At 44.2% G+C, this 16,023-nt stretch overlaps 1 protein-coding gene across 11 annotated transcripts in view; it reads left to right on the forward strand.

Moving 5' to 3' along the window:
* Positions 1 to 16,023, forward strand: part of PTPN3 (protein tyrosine phosphatase non-receptor type 3) — a 146,050-nt gene that overhangs the window by 87,164 nt on the left and 42,863 nt on the right. For 10 of the 11 annotated variants that reach the window (XM_055301956.1, XM_055301960.1, XM_055301953.1 and 7 more), the window contains 6 exons: positions 3,737 to 3,857; positions 4,972 to 5,059; positions 7,649 to 7,737; positions 8,796 to 8,859; positions 10,580 to 10,752; positions 14,442 to 14,576. In XM_055301956.1, the coding sequence (XP_055157931.1) occupies positions 3,737 to 3,857; positions 4,972 to 5,059; positions 7,649 to 7,737; positions 8,796 to 8,859; positions 10,580 to 10,752; positions 14,442 to 14,576 (670 nt within the window). Of the gene's footprint in view, positions 1 to 2,585; positions 2,676 to 3,736; positions 3,858 to 4,971; positions 5,060 to 7,648; positions 7,738 to 8,795; positions 8,860 to 10,579; positions 10,753 to 14,441; positions 14,577 to 16,023 lie in introns of those variants that run through there. The other variant, XM_055301964.1, reaches the window with a different exon arrangement.

The following is a 16,023-nucleotide window of genomic DNA, read 5'->3' on the forward strand; positions in this document are numbered from 1 at the left end:
GGTTCCCCTCTGCCAAGGATGATAGACTGAGGGTAAAGGACTGTTTAGCACCTAGCAAGTACAAACTAGTTTCAGCAGAAATAGTAGCAAGATCACCATGCTAATAAAATCATGGGTTGTCAGACAAGCATTTTTTAAGTATAAGCTCTTTATTCCTTCACTATCTGGAAGTACATATGTATTTTTCCTCAAACTTCCCTGCACACATTTCTGTAAGATTAATTGTGGGATGGGATACTGCTGGATAGTCTACATTTTTATCTGCTACCTTTCACTAAATAGTCCCAACAGGGTGTGTCGTAGCATGATAAGCCCCACCAGTGATGAGCAAACCAAAAGCACATTTTCTTATTAGATAAAAAGCAATGTAGGTAAATACTGAAAAGACTGTAGGTGGCTGGTGACCTCAAGTATTTACAAGGCTCAGAGAATGAAGTTTTCAGAAATACATAACTTATCCTGTAATGTCTGCTGACCTCTGTCACGCGCAGGCTTTGCACCCACCTCAGGGCACAAAGACAGACAAAGCATGACCTCTCTGCGAGGGGTGTCCTGCCTGGTGGGCAGGCAAAGGTGGGCCCGCTGATGCTGGCGTTGAGGGCGAGCATAGAGGATACACTGCATCCTGCGTGGGGTGAGAAGCGGGTGAGTCCAAAAAAGCTTCTTAGTGATGACCACTGAGAAAAACCTCCAAGATCAAGTTGGAGATGGACAAATAACATGGAAAAGGCTTATAAGATGCAAAGAGTGTAACCTTTTCCCAGCAGAAGAGTGTAACCTCTGGAAATGCTGCACATTTGTGTGCCTAGAATATACCTCTCTCTTTCCTGAACAATATAAAATATTAGCCAGAAGAATGCATGGAACTTAAGACAATGTATTTCCCAAATACTCATTTCCTTTTCTTCCTGCTATAATTAGCTTTTGCATGCGTTGCTTCTCCACAAATAGGAAAGTGTATTACCCTGGAGGTTAGGGTATGTGGTAGAGTCAGTAGATGAAGGATTTTGGACTGTGGTCAGAGTCTAGGCTCCAAGTTACCAGCTGAGCAAAATGGGCAGGTCCCCTCCTTGAGTCTCCCTTACCTTAACTGTTTCATGAAGATAAAAGCAATGCCTGTCACTGGGTTGTAATGAGCATCTAATGGGTTGACGGCTTTGAAAACATCCTGGGAACCTCCCTGTGCTTTCCTGGCGTTTGCAGATGACTGTTTGACTTTGTTTCCCTCTAGTGGTTAGCATAGGACTTTGCACAGAGTAGCCAACTAAGATTTCAAAGGAAGACCACCCTACTGGGAGGCTCATTGACCATTTATTTAAGTTCAGATATTTGTCAGTGACTTAGCGAAAGACAGCCTTGCTATTCATATTTGTAGAAGGGCCTGGGGGTTGGGACTTGTTAGCTAATATGGATGACCAAATCAAGATCCAAGAGGATCTCCATGAGCTATAAAACCTACAGAGTAAAAAAAAAATTTAAGATTTTTAAAAAATTCATTATTTATGCATGAGAAACAGGCAGAGGGAGAAGCAGGCTCCATGCAGAGAGCCCGACATGGGACTCGATCCTGGGACTCCAGGATCCCACCCCAGGCCGAAGGTGGCACTAAACCACTGCACCACCAGGGCTGCCCTACAGAGTATAATTTAATAGGACTCTGCCTTGAGGCTCAGGACAATCCCTTGTAGCATTTGCCTGTCTTCTGGGGATATGACCGCTGTCCTCAGCAAATGGCCCACCAGCAGCAGCCTTGGACCTGGCAGGCTGGCTGGTAGGTTAGGAGCACCAGCTGGGGCATGCATCACCTGGGTTCTGGTCTTGATTGCTGAAAGTGGCTTCTGTGACCGGGAAGTCCCTTCTCTGGTCCAGTTTCTTCCCTTTTTACAAAAAATTTGATTGCTTCTTCCCTTTTAAAATGAATTTACACAAGGTAACTTTATGGCTTTCTCAAGCTTTCCTCCCTGGGTGCTCTGTGTCAGGGCATCTAAATTATTTCCCAGATGTACTGTTGTACATTTCACCATTGTACAGACTCACCTGAGCGTCACACTGGTGCTTGTATAATCCAGCCTTGATGTTTTTGTCCATAGCTTAGCTGCATTTGGCTGGCCTTAATGGCCAGTGGTCTGCCCTTGACCAAATCTGCATGCGTAGATCACTTGACTTTCTGCCGCCTTCCCCTTCCAAAATCAAACTTTGTAGTAGCTTTTATCTGGGTTAGTTCCAAGCACAGCATCCCTGAGCACCTACCATGTACTGTGCATAGGTGCTAGGCCCCACAGATGAGTCTGCCTCACTCCCAGCCCCCAGGGAAGACTGTAAGGAGGAAGCCTCCCATTACGACAGTATGGATCTCAAAGAGCAGCTCTTATGTGTGATGGCAGTTGAGGATGAGTAGGGCCACACGGATGTAAAGAAAGACATGCTTGCATCTGGCTTCTCATCTTTGTGATGAAATCTCCCGAAGCAGCTCCCTGGCTCCTCTCCTTCCCTTCTGAGATTGGCCACAAAGCATCACTGCAGCTTCTGCCAATCCCCATCCTTGTGAAACAGACGGAGCTATTTGATTTAGAAATCTGTGTTGAATGGGTACTGTGAAACATCAGTCCTCAGAAGCTCGCTGGCGTGGAGACCAGGTGCAGGAAGAATTCATTGCAACCTCTGGAAAGATCAAGGTTAATATTTTTAAGAAAAAAGATGAAAGTGTCTTATTAAGAAAATGAAATACCACTTAATTGCCCGTCAAAACTAGAACTTATTCTCCTATTTTTATAAAGCTGGAAGAACTGAATCGAGAAGGGAAGCAGGTGTCCTTGGGTCCCACAAGCCAGATCCTTGGCTGTTCCACCCAGGGTCTTTTTCCCAGTCTCAACAGTCCAGACACCCAGACAGTTTGAATCCTCAGGGCAACCATGTATGCTTGTACAGGTTGGCTACTGAACAACTCTCAGGAATACCTGTGGCCATAGATAATCAATGAAGCATGTTTGTAGAATGGCAGTCAAGGATCTCAAGGGAGAGGTACTGTTTGGACCAGGGATGCATCTGGAAATCCCTCTAGAAAGCCACTTTCCTCTTAACCTTGCAGTTGCAGGTCCTCGTTTCCCTGATTCCTCTAAGAATGTTTCACTTCTTCCCAAGAACTCTGCCCTCAGCCTTGCCAGGGCCCAGACCCATGAGCCCCACCCACCCCACCCCCTCATTCCATCCCCCACCTTCCCTCTGGGCCTCCGAACACATCCTGGTTCCATTTCTTCCAACCTTATCCAAATTCCAGGGAGCCGATCAAGGTGCAAGTAGTAGGTCAGTGTGACCTCTTTGCTGCCCACACCCATTGTTTTAGAGCAGGTTGGTCCAGTGCTATAATCACCTGGGGGTACTAGACGGCCTGTCTGCACGGTGCCTGGCATACAGGACATGGCATTTCCGAGTGGGCACTCAGTGTCTGTATCCGGGGTACAGTGCAAACTGCTGTGGGTTTAGAACAGGACCTAGGTCAGACTGCTTAAACATCTGGCCTCAGGGAAAGATTATTCAGCTGAAGCATGCATGGAGGTGCTTGACCCATGTAGGGTCCGATAACCGTGTGGAATCTGAAGCCAACAAGAAGGCCAAGGGCACGTGGTGATAGAACCTCTCGGAAGAATGCTTCCCATGCTTTGCTTGTGATGCTGTCGATGCCCGTGAATGCAGACCGTATTGAAAAGGCGATTTCCTCCTCATTCTGTCTTGGTAGCTCATTTTGGAGACTATAATTCTTCCATTCATCATCCGGGCTATCTTTCTGATAGTCAGTTTATACCAGACCAGAACGACGACTTTTTAACGAAGGTGGAATCGCTCCACGAGCAGCACAGGTGAGAGGAGGGATGGGGTGGTGGCCTACTTTGGGAACCCAGGCTGGGCATTTCGGACCTTGCATCCTTATGTTTGATGTTTGCTTCCTTTAGTTCATGAATCCTCTTTTAAGCTGTCGGGGGTTTGTGAATCTTTGAGCTGTTATGATGGCAGATATATTTGGCATAACTAGCATTTCTGTAAAGTGCAAAATCCAGTAAGAGTTTAGGGGGATTTACAGCGTTCTTTTTTAGGATGTCACTGAAATCCGTTAATTCCTAGGGGAAATGCCCTTTTTAAAGCGGACTGTCCCACAAATGACCTACCAGGCAGACCTTTGAATGGTTGGCCACATTTAATAAAATGGGTGGCTCCTTTGGGCATCGTGGAATAGCCAGGCATCTGGACCACGGTCGCCAGGCTGTGTGAATCCCACGTCCTCTCTGGGATCGGGTCACAAAACTGCCTAAATTCCCGAAAGGAGCCCCAGTGTCCCGTAGCTGCCTCAGGCCAAGCCTGCCCTCCACCAGACAGGCCCACTCCCGGCCTCCTCATCCTTTGCCTCGTTTTAGTCAAAGCTGCAGTGGCATCTGTTCAGTCCCGGGTCAAAAAAGCGCCATCCCAACCGGGAAGGCCAGGTCTCAGGGGACCTGCCATTCTCAGGAAGGCTGAAAAAACAAAGGCCAAGCAGCCAGCGTCCCTTCTAAAAGGCAACTGCCAATCCTCCCTCCCAGAATTGTTTCCCAGGCAGAAGCCAGCATCCTAAAATAGCCCAGTGACGTCTGGGAGCTGGAGGCTGCCGGAAGAATAGATAAAGGTGGAGAGACCTGAACTTGGAACAAGGAAGGTGGGAATTTCAAAAGGTGGCTGTCTTCTGGATCTGATACTGAGAGCCCACTGGGTAAGAAGTAGTATTTAGTAAAGGATGGAGCAGGCTAGATGAAGTCCTATTCAGTGGACAAGAGAAGGTCCTGGTTTAGTAGAATCCAGGGTTAAGTTGTTTAAGAATTATAACATAAGGCATCTAATGACCTTACAACAATGTTATGAATTTGGAGAGGAATTTTATTTTTAAAGTTGGAATTATATACTCTATTGATTGGCAAACTCTGCGTCTTCTCTCCTCTTCTGTAGTGGGCTAAAGCAATCCGAAGCCGAATCTTGCTTCATCAACATAGCACGGACCCTCGACTTCTATGGAGTGGAGCTGCACGGCGGTAGGGTAGGTACCCTTGGCCCAGTCGGGTTCAGAAATTAACTTCCGAAAGTTTGAAAACGTCTTGAAACTGCCTTTTCCAGAATAATAATAATAATAATAATAATAATTAATAATAATAATAATAAAAGACCGTCTTAAACAATATTTAGAAACTTTATAAAGTAATGTTGAGTTTGGTTGGTTATTTATCTGGTTACTTGTTTCGTGTTTCCATGGGGTAGGGGCATCATGAGGATTAGAAACAAGTAGTTTTTGTAAGATGATTTCGTATTACGGTTAAAGAAGCAAAGGACGTATATGCTCATTAGAGCGATGCTTTAATGAGCCAAGGGTTTAACTGTTTCATCTCCGTGCTGCTCAAAATATAGCTAACTGCTCAAATATGACCGCTTCTAAAAATTATTGAAAAATATTTTAAATTGATTGTTCCTTTTAAATAAAATTGGCTAATATCCTTCAATGACTGAGCAATTTCTATCTGCCAGACACAGTGGCTTGCTTATTTCAGTAATGCCATGAGGTGAGTATCCTCATTACCCCATTTTACAGATGGAGAAACTGATACTCAGGAACTTCTCAAGGGTCACATAGCACACAAGTAGCAGCTTCAGTACGTGACCCCAGCACTAATTGGCATCCAATCTTTATATTTTCTACCAGTAATTGTCCCACATCATGTCCAAAAGGAAGCAAATATTGGTTGAACAACTAATAGGTACTAGCCATTGTTCCAGATGCTTTTCACAAGAGCACAAGGTCTCATTTAAAGATTATTAGCAATCTTGTGAAATCGGTATGCTAATCATCCCATTTTACACTGAGAAAATGGAGGCTCAGGGAAGTTGAGTAAATGACCAGCTTTACATCTGTAGAGTATTTTTGTAATTCATAGACACACTTTCATTTCTTTTGTGCCTCTTCAGTCTTAGAACCCTGTGATAGGCAAGTTATGACCTAAGTAATAAATTAGGAAAAAGATACGGGATCTTAGAAAATACTAACTTTGGGACTTGATGGTTAATTTTTATTAGATCTGCAAATAATTATTTGTTGTAGAATGTTGTCGAGAAACTTCTACACTGGTGAAGTGGGCTTTATATGTGTCTGAGTTGATCTGTACTCTCCCCACCACTTGCGTCCCATGAGAGACCTCAGGCCAGATGATTACCTGCCTGGCTGACACCCCCAAGGTGTCAGAGGGAGTTGGGTTACCTTTGGCTATGCTGGATCACCCGAAACCCCCTAAGTATCAATAACTCAATACCGTGAAGTTCATTCTTCAGTAGTTCAAAAGCTGCGATGGGTCCCAACAGCACTCCAGAGTAGCCTTCCTTCATGCAGTGGCTTGCTTGGCAGCCAGGCTGCTTCCGTCTTGTGGCTTCACAAGCTTCGCACATGGCCTCATGCTTGTGGCAAGGAAGGAGGAAGCTGGAAGGCGGGGTAGCAGCTCCTAAAATGATTCAGCCCAGAAGAGACCCATCACTTCTCCTAGAATAATGACCGTGCCTGGTCATGTGGCCCTGCTGAGAAATGTGGGGATGGGCACGGGAATTTAGTGAAGAGTAACCGTCCGGGGATGAGACGCATGTGATTTCAGTGGGTTGCCCAATAGTAAATGCTCTCCGGACTTTTGCATATGTCAGCACTGTTTTGTTTGGACAGTTTCTCTAATTCCCCACGTTCACATCACTGTTCACAAGTGATTTATCCCTCTATGTCTTGCGAGGCAAAAGAGAATGAAAGTTCATTACACCTGCCCCATATTCTCTAATTTCAGCCTGATAAAAACCCTTGGAGAGGTGGGTTTGATAATCGTTCTTGTACAAAAGGAAAAATTGAGGCTCAATAGCCCAAAATAACACAGCTAGTAAGTGGCAAACCTACCATTCACACTCAGTGGTAACAAGTCAGACTGTGCTCCCCTCCTTTTTTAATATAATTACAAGTATCTGATTGGGTAAATTGGGATATAGATGACTCAGGGGAAGGAGCCCTTTTATTTTTAAATTTTATTGTACTCACCTTATTCTTAAATGACTTTAAAACACCCTGTAGTTAGTCACCATATCTTCTGTATTTTCATTGTCAATGGCAATGCGTGGCACACAGGCTCTTAATGAATGTTGAGTGTACTGGATTTATAGGCAATATTTATTTATTCATTGGATTTAAAGACAGCAGTCCTCCCCTTCACAACAATAGATAACTAACGCCTTTTTAGTGATGGGAGCTGAGATTAGTGGGAAGCTGTGCGGAGGGCGAGGCCTTTCTGATACCAGCATGATATTTAATTGTTGAAAATGTATAATTGGATGCTCATTTGAAGATTCTGTGGAATGATGGGTGGACCTGCCTGGTAACAGAGTCTCTAAGCTGCTGGGACCCAGGTGTAGGTGCCAGGCAGTGTGCATTCGCTTTAGAAGCATCTGGTGCTGAGTATTTGGATCTGAAGTATCCCTTGCCTGTTTTCCATAACGTTTTCCCTTTGGAGCTTATACATACTGCTATTTATAAAAGCGTGGGTGCTTGAGTTACCAGAGGGCATCGGCATGACTGTGACACGCTGTGAATCTGAGTTCTTCCCTTTTACAGGATCTGCACAATTTAGAGCTAATGATTGGGATTGCTTCTGCGGGCATCGCCGTGTACCGAAAATATATTTGCACAAGTTTCTATCCTTGGTAAGTGCAAACCAGTTCTAATTATTTTTCTGAATCATGCTTTAAAAATATGCCAAACAAAAGAAATGTTATGTCTAATTTTAAACTTTTATTTCTGAAGGAGGGGTAGAGACTTTACCCTAGGTTTTTACCTCTGACCTCTGGGAGGCTTGACCCAGATTCAGTACTTGGGACCAGTAGTTGGGTTTTCACCGGCATCCTCTTCCCCCAGTCACCCTATTGTTTGGGATACTCTTTAGAAACATGGATAAACTGGTACAAGCCCTGGGCAGCACATTGGCCAGAATTCAGAGAACTTCCTCTGGGCAGGAATTGTATTGTCAGTGTGGTTCCTCAGTTAGTAGTTGGCCCTTTACCAAGTTCAGACTTGAATCCTCCCATGACCCTCTGAAGAAGGCAGTGCTCTCCACGGACTTCTGAGCTCCACGCATTCCTAGTTGCATGATCTTGAGCATTTAGGTGAGGTCTCTGAGCCTCAGTTTTGCTTTCCGAAAATGGGCGTAATCATGGATTTCAGGACTGTTCCAAGACTTAATTGAGGGACTGCTAGTAAAGCTTTTAGTAGGGGACTTGTGTATAAAAATGCTGTCTGTGGGAGCTCTAATCGTGTCCTTATGCAAATAATAGAGGAGCTGTTGACACGCAGCCACAAAGTACCAGAGCTGGGATGTAGATCCAGGTCTGTCTGTCCTCCTGCTTCCTGTCCTCCTGCTGCTGCTCCACGCTGCCCTCAGCCGTTCTCCCCAGGCCCACGCAAGCTCAGGCCAAGCTGCAACATCACAAAAGCAGCTGACCACAAAGAGAGCACATTGCCCATGGTTCTTGTTCTTTAAAAGTTACGTCATAATCCAACGGCCCTTATGTGATCCTCAGCTTCAGTCAGCTCCTTGGTATCTGGCTGAGGCAACGAGCTGCCATCATTTCTACCCTGAGGTAAATTCTCGGAAGCTAGGAGCCCGCCTTCCTCGTGGTCACAGAGTAGAGGACACACATGGAGAGGTGTCAGCTGCCACCCATCTGATCCCCATGTGCCTTTTGTGTGTTTAATTTTTTTGCAGGGTGAACATTCTGAAAATTTCTTTCAAAAGGAAAAAGTTCTTTATACATCAGCGACAAAAACAGGTGAGTTATGTCTGTGCTTGCTTTGTTTCTTGAGGTTTGAGCCACCTCAGCCAGTAGCTCTACGGCAGGTGAAGGCAGCTGGCCGTCTGTTGGGGGAGAAAGAGCTTGGCGTGTGGTGGATGGAAAATGGGAGTCGGAATCCAGAGTTCCCATAGAATTCCCTGTGCTTCTCTGGTTGGAGATGTAACTTGCTTGGGAGTCAGTGAGATGGGTTTGGATCATCGCTCCTCCACCTCCACTGACCAGCTGGGCAGGTCCCTTAACCTCCCTTAGCCCAAGCTGTCTTGTTCCAGGAATGCAGTAGGACCTGCCTCTCAGGGAATCAAGAACATTAAACGAAAGAGCGTTGGTCAGAGCACCTGGCATGAGCCCACACAGAGTAGCAATGAATGTCAATAAGATGAGTTCCTTCCCTTGATGTATTTAATGTACACAGGAGGGGCACCTGGGTGGCTCAGTTGGCTAAGCGTCTAACTTTGGCTCAGGTCATGATCTTGGGGTCCTTGGATCGAGCCCTGTGTCAGGCTCTGTGCTCAGCGGGGAGTCTGCTCCTTCGTCCCTCTACCCCTCCTCCTGCTTGTGTGTATGCTCACTCTCAGTCTCTCAAATAAATAAAATCTTTAAAAAAATAAAATGCACAGTCGTCTTCGCATATGTCTCCTAAGAGGTGACCACCCTTCTCCAGATGACTCTGGATAGAGAAGAAGACTCAAAGTTTTCGAAACTGAGGCTCCCACAGTTTTCTGAATTTGAATCAGAGACACCTGCTCTTTCCACGATACCACACTCTGTCCTGTTATACTCTATATTTTTTTTTTTTTTTTTTAAATTTTTTTTTTTATTTATTTATGATAGTCACACAGAGAGAGAGAGAGAGAGGCAGAGACACAGGCAGAGGGAGAAGCAGGCTCCACGCACCGGGAGCCCGACGTGGGATTTGATCCCGGGTCTCCAGGATCGCGCCCTGGGCCAGAGGCAGGCGCCAAACCGCTGCGCCACCCAGGGATCCCTCTATATTTTTTTTTACTCATCGTCGTTATGTTCATTTTCCAGGGTTTCAGAGATAATATGTACTTAAAATATCTCCATATAGCAGTGAATCCTTGGAAATGAGGAAACTAATGCTCAAAGCAAACTAGAACTAGAATCTGGGTCTCCTCTGACCCCCACCCCATTGCAAGATTGAAAGTGGCCCCAAAATGCAGAAGGTGGTAATTTAATTTGAAAAAAAAAAAAACTTAGATAGTTGAAGATCAAGGAAATCATTAAAATGAAAAATATGTGAGCACTTGATTTAACTCCGTGCTCGGGGGACAAATAGAGAAATCCACAGGCTTATAAAATATCAAGTTGCAGAGAAATGGAAGAGTGTTTCTTCAGGAGAGATTTTCCCAGAGCTAAATTTTAAAAGATGTATCACACAAGCCTTTTTCTGGTTGCTCCAAATATATCCAACCTAGGAATGTAAGCACATTCAAAATCAGAGTCTTCATGAAGGATCACAAATGATGGTAAAGTCAGGTCATCTTTACCACATTAATAAGATGGTTAACAGATCCTGTTCCTGAATATTCCTGTAACGTTGATTTATGGCCTCGGGCATTTTGAAGCTGGTTTTCTGCTCTCTGTTGCACCTTACCTGGTGTGGACACAGAACACCTGTGAGCCTCTGCTCCTTCACCTGTGGAGATGAAATCTCTACTCTGTTTTTATCCCCCAGACTGAATCCAGGGAACATATCGTGGCCTTCAACATGTTAAATTACCGATCTTGCAAAAACTTGTGGAAATCCTGTGTCGAGCATCATACATTCTTTCAGGCAAAGAAGCTACTACCTCAAGAAAAGAATGTCCTGTCTCAGTACTGGACTATGGGCTCTAGGAACCTGAAAAAGTGAGTATTCTTAAGTATCCACAGTAGGCTGAGATGTAAATATGTCCTGGTCACTGCCAGGTAGTGAACATCCTCGGGGGAAGGGGTTGCCATCATCCAGGGACCCCAGGCACTGGAGCTGGAGCTGCACGGCTGAAAGTGTCTCCAGGGACAGCAGGGTCTCCTTCCACGAGGACTCAGGTACTGCTCGTGTTCTCATCCTTCCTTTCGGCCTCCACAACTCTGTTGCCCGGGCAGCGCCCAGGCAGCCAGAATTACAACTGCTCCCACTCCATGTCCCTGTAAGGGAAGCACGTGGCAGTGACTCTGAGGGTTGTCGTGGTACTAAGACAGGCTCTCCCACAGAATGTTAATTCGATACAGTGCTCCCGAATAGTGAATGAGCAGAGATGAAGTTTCCCAGAGTCAAGTGGCGCTGGGACATAATACATATAACAGTCACAAAATAACAGCAATAACGAAAACTGGCAATTGTTTCCTTTGTACCATGCACATACTTAATTAAATTTAAATCTTATAACAATCCCATGTGTACTAGTATTTACAGGAGTGATACTCAGAATATTTCATGAGCAGTGCAGCGAAAGAAACTATTCTTATAAAATTTTACCTTTAGATTAAAGTGGATTTCCTAAACTAATCCAGTTTGTATTTTTGTGTATTTATTCTAAGACTGCCACCTTTTTTTTATATATATATTTTATTTATTCATGAGAGACAGAGGGGCAGAGACATAGGCAGAGGCAGAAACGGGCTCCCTGCAGGGAGCCCAATGTGGGACTCGATCCCAGGACTCTGGGATCAGGGCCTGAGCCAAAGGCAGATGCTCAACCACTGAGCCACCCAGGTGCCCCCTAAGACTGCCTTTCTAAGTAAAGATACAACAGAAATTATCAAGTTAATTGTAAACTGTTTGTTGACTTGAAAAATTGTTTTCATAATTTTCTGTTGTTGATGTGGCTGTTACTAATGAAACAATGCCCCCTGTCTGAACCAGTATCTCCTACGTGCCACTGTATCAGACTATTCCAGTGACTTTCCCATTATGTTGATAATCATTAGGTAGCTTTTTATAGACTCAATTAGTTTTTCTGTTAGCATCAGTGATAGTACTTATGGTGCTAAGTGCTCTCTCTCAGCTTCTGATGAACCAAGAACAAATATATTTTCAAAGTTTCTAGCTCCTATAATATCATCTAGTATTTTATACATTCAGTAGCCCTTCCTGAACATGTCACAGACATAATTTATTGGAATATAGTATTCACTTTAGTTGGATCTGAGCCTTCGGGCCAGCTGACAGGATTGAATTGGGAGCAGTTGAAAACATGGACTTTGCTAAGAAAACTGAGTTCAAATCCTACTACCTGCATCACTTTTAGTTTGAATTTGTTTGAATTTTTTCTTTTTTTTTTTAAAGATTTTATTTATTTATTCATGAGAGATACAGAGAGAGACATAGAGGGAGAAGCAGACCCCATGCAGGGAGTCTGATAATGGGACTCGATCCCAGGACTCCAGGATTATACCTGGGCTGAAGGCAGATGCCCACTGCTGAGCCACCCAGGCGTCCCAAATTTCCTCATTTCTGTAACATACAGCCAACACAGAGTTAGAGGTGAGGTGGGCAGGTTCTGTTTATCCATTATGGCAAAATAAACTACCCCTATTTTCATATGATAGAACAAGCCTCTTGGGGCTCCTGGGTGGCTCAGTTGGTTAGGCGTCTGCCTCGGGTCATGATCTCAGGGTCATGGGATTGTGTCCCACATGGGGCCCCACGCACTCAGCAAAGAGTCTCCTTGTCCTCTCCCTCTGCTCCTCCCCTGCGCACACACACGCTCTCTTTCTCTCTCTCAAATAAATAACATCTTTTAAAAACAAAAAAAAAAACAACCATCTTTCTGTTCTATCTTGAGATTTTGTGAATTGAGAAATTGAGAAGAGCTTGGCCAGCCACCTCTTTTGCTCCATGTAGCATAGACCAGGGTTTCTCAGCGTCAAGCAGCGGGTGGCTGGGCTGGGCTGGGCTGGGCTGTAGGTCCAAGATAACATGGCTCCCATGCTTGATGGAATGATTGGAAGGCTGGATTCACTTGGACCCCCCACTTCTCTCTGCTCTCAGGGCCTCTTCATGGGCATTCTCCAGCAGGGTCATTTGATGTCTTGTGCAGAAATTCAGGCTCCAAGGGCCTAAGGCAGAAGCAGCCAGTCATCATCAAGGCCAGGACCAGAACTGGCACAGCTACTCTTGGTCAGAGCAGTCACAGGCCAGCCAACATTCAAGAGTCCAAGAACTTGAGCTATTTTTAATCTGCCGTTGGGGGTCATTTGGGATATCGGTGGTTGGGGGGCATGGATCAGCAGCAGTTCTTTACTATTAAGACCAACTTCATTGTTTGCAAATTTCAGCCTCACTGTGTCCATTTCATAGATGAGAAAATTGAGGCTTAGTTTACATGATTTGCCCAACCCTAGAGCTACACATACAAATTTGCATATGGGGCCTCCTGATAGAGGTTCCACATAAAAGGAACTTGATCAGAATTTTGCAAACTTAAGAGACATTGGGACTCCTCTCCGCCCCAAAGAGGATCTATTAATAATCTGTGACACATGGGCAGCCCGGGTGGCTCAGTGGTTCAGCGCCACCTTTGGCCCAGGGCATGATCCTAGAGACCCGGGATTGGGTCCCACACCGAGCTCCCTGCATGGAGCCTGCTTTTCCCTCTGCCTGTGTCTCTGCCTCTCTCTCTGTGTGTCTCATGAATAAATAAAATATTAAAAAAAATAATAATCCGTGACACATACTGTGGGGAACTATGACCTTAAACTTGTGAGTCCTCTCACGTGCTCCCCTTGTTCTGAGACAGTGTTCTCAATCAGTGCTAATTTGCTTTCTGATGTGGATTCTCTCAGTGATGCTGCAGTGAGCATTTTGAGCAGGGTGACAACGGAGATTTGTTACTGTAAATTAGCACATTGATATTCTAGGGGGACTTTTGTGTTCTTCTGGGGTCTTAAGACTTTGTTTAAAATTTAGGAATGTCAACTGAGTTTCCTTTAAACTGACTTCAAATGCCATCCTTTCAAGTAGTTCATTCCTTGAGGGGTCTCATTAGATAAGATTTAAATTCTGTAGGTGTCAATAAAACATGAAAGTCAGTTTCAGGGAGGCCCGTTCATGTAGCACGTGGCATGGAACTCTGCTGCCGAAGCATGTTCTCGGGCCTTCTTTCAAAGAGTTCTGTGATTTAGGGCTCATGGCTTCTGCCAGCTAGGATGGCAAAGAGCACCTTCCTGGAAGGATGGTTCATGTTTGTATTCAGGCCATTGTGAGCGAAGCGAACATTCCTTGACATTATGCGAACTGTGTCATCCTTGAAAATTCCTCCTCATCTCGTGGAAAGGTTTGGTTATATCCTGAAAGCAGCTGTATTGCTTGCAGTAGTAAGGCCCAAGAAAATATTTTCACCAGAAGAGAAGAAACAACAAGAAAAAGCCAGGACAAAAAGGAACCACTTGTGATCTGTGTACCTCTACTCCTTGTAACCTTGGCTGGTGTCATCCAGGTGCTAACCAGCCCTTCATCAGAAAGGGAGCATGGATAGACTGTTTATTATATGCTGTAATTTCTTGTTGAACACGTCTGTCCATGTAGAAAGTGAACCTTGCGTCTGGTTTTTCAGGTCTGTAAATAACCAGTATTGTAAAAAGGTGATTGGAGGGATGGTGTGGAACCCAGCCATGCAGAGATCATTATCAGTGGAGCACTTAGAAACCAAGAGCCTGCCATCTCGATCCCCTCCCATCACTCCCAACTGGTACGTCCTCTTTTTTTTTTTTTTTTTTGTATTACCCACCACTAAACACTTTATGTCTCTTAAAAATTCAGCTTTGTAAGTTTTCCCAATATAGATGCGGCCTGTAGTCGGAGTTTATGTTTGCATGCTTGGCTGTCACAGAACTAACAGTTGGCTGTTTTTGTGAAACATGCAAGCCTAGCTGAACATTTTCCTTAGTGTGTAATGCTGGGATGTCCTTTTTTAAAAACTTGCCTGGTCTGAATTTGAGAACTACAGCCTACTGAAAAAAACACCCCTCTTGGAATTAAGGGACTCACTGGCAGATTAACGTTCCGGGAAACCCTGTGATAAGGAAGCCCGCTGAGATTTATTTAAGCTGTTTTTCCATTAACATCACACAAAATGAACTTGGGGAAAACGTGGTAAAGGTATACGGTGTAGGATGCGTGGCCCTCAGCAACAGGAGTAGCAAATACACATGGGGAAGTAGCCTGCCAGCATTTAACATGATGGCTTAACAGGAAGGAAGTTGCACTTGGCGAAGTGCGAAGGACGTGTGTGGCTGCATCACCCAGACTCCGATTTTGGCTCTTTTGTTAATTCACAAGTTTCTTTACCTCTCTGGTCTCAGTATTCCCATCTGTCAGAGGGTTCAAACAATCACCACAAATGACAGTGTACAAGTGCTTTGTAAGTGATTTTTTTTAAAAAAATGAGGTGGAATTATTATCATTATTTTATTAGAATGGTTCTTCAGAGACATTGGATCAGTTTTGTGAACGTGTCCAAAATGGCCAGGCACTGTCAGCAGGAGGGAAACTAAGCCAGAAACATTGCCCCAGCTCCACGCAGGACTAGAGACCGTGGCTTTGTATTCATTTCACTGAAGACCCAGGTGGACCTGTAAATTATCAAGGAGGGATCTAGGAGGACTGAGGGAGATTCTCTTTCTTTTTTCTCTAACTTAAAACCCTTTTAATTTGTATAATAATTTATGTAAATGAAAATGGACAGTATGTCTTAGAAATCAGAAGAATTCTAAAAGAATCCATGGAATTCAGTAAATTTGATAAAAGCAGTAAGAATGTTTGAACATTCATCATTCTTTAGGGCGCTGAATAGTAATGACTGAGAAAGTCTAAGGAAAATTATACAAAATGAGCAGACACAAAAGGGGTTCTGAAAAGAACAATTATTCGTTATTATTGCCTCAATAGGTATAATCAATGATGATAGTGTTTTTGAGTACTTATTACTAACTCATCCTCACAGCAATTGTATGAGGATATAGTATTATTATTTCCATTTAACTGATGAGTAAATTGAGGCACAGAGAAATAATATAAGTAATCTAAGGTTAGATCTGGGATTTGAGTTCAGTATCACTGGGTCAGAGTTCATATTCTCTTGTTTTTTTTTTTATTCAATTGATTAACATACAGTGTATTACTAGTTTCAGAGGTAG

Source organism: Nyctereutes procyonoides, unplaced genomic scaffold, assembly GCF_905146905.1.
Source record: "Nyctereutes procyonoides isolate TBG_1078 unplaced genomic scaffold, NYPRO_anot_genome, whole genome shotgun sequence".
NCBI classification, from domain to species: domain Eukaryota; kingdom Metazoa; phylum Chordata; class Mammalia; order Carnivora; family Canidae; genus Nyctereutes; species Nyctereutes procyonoides.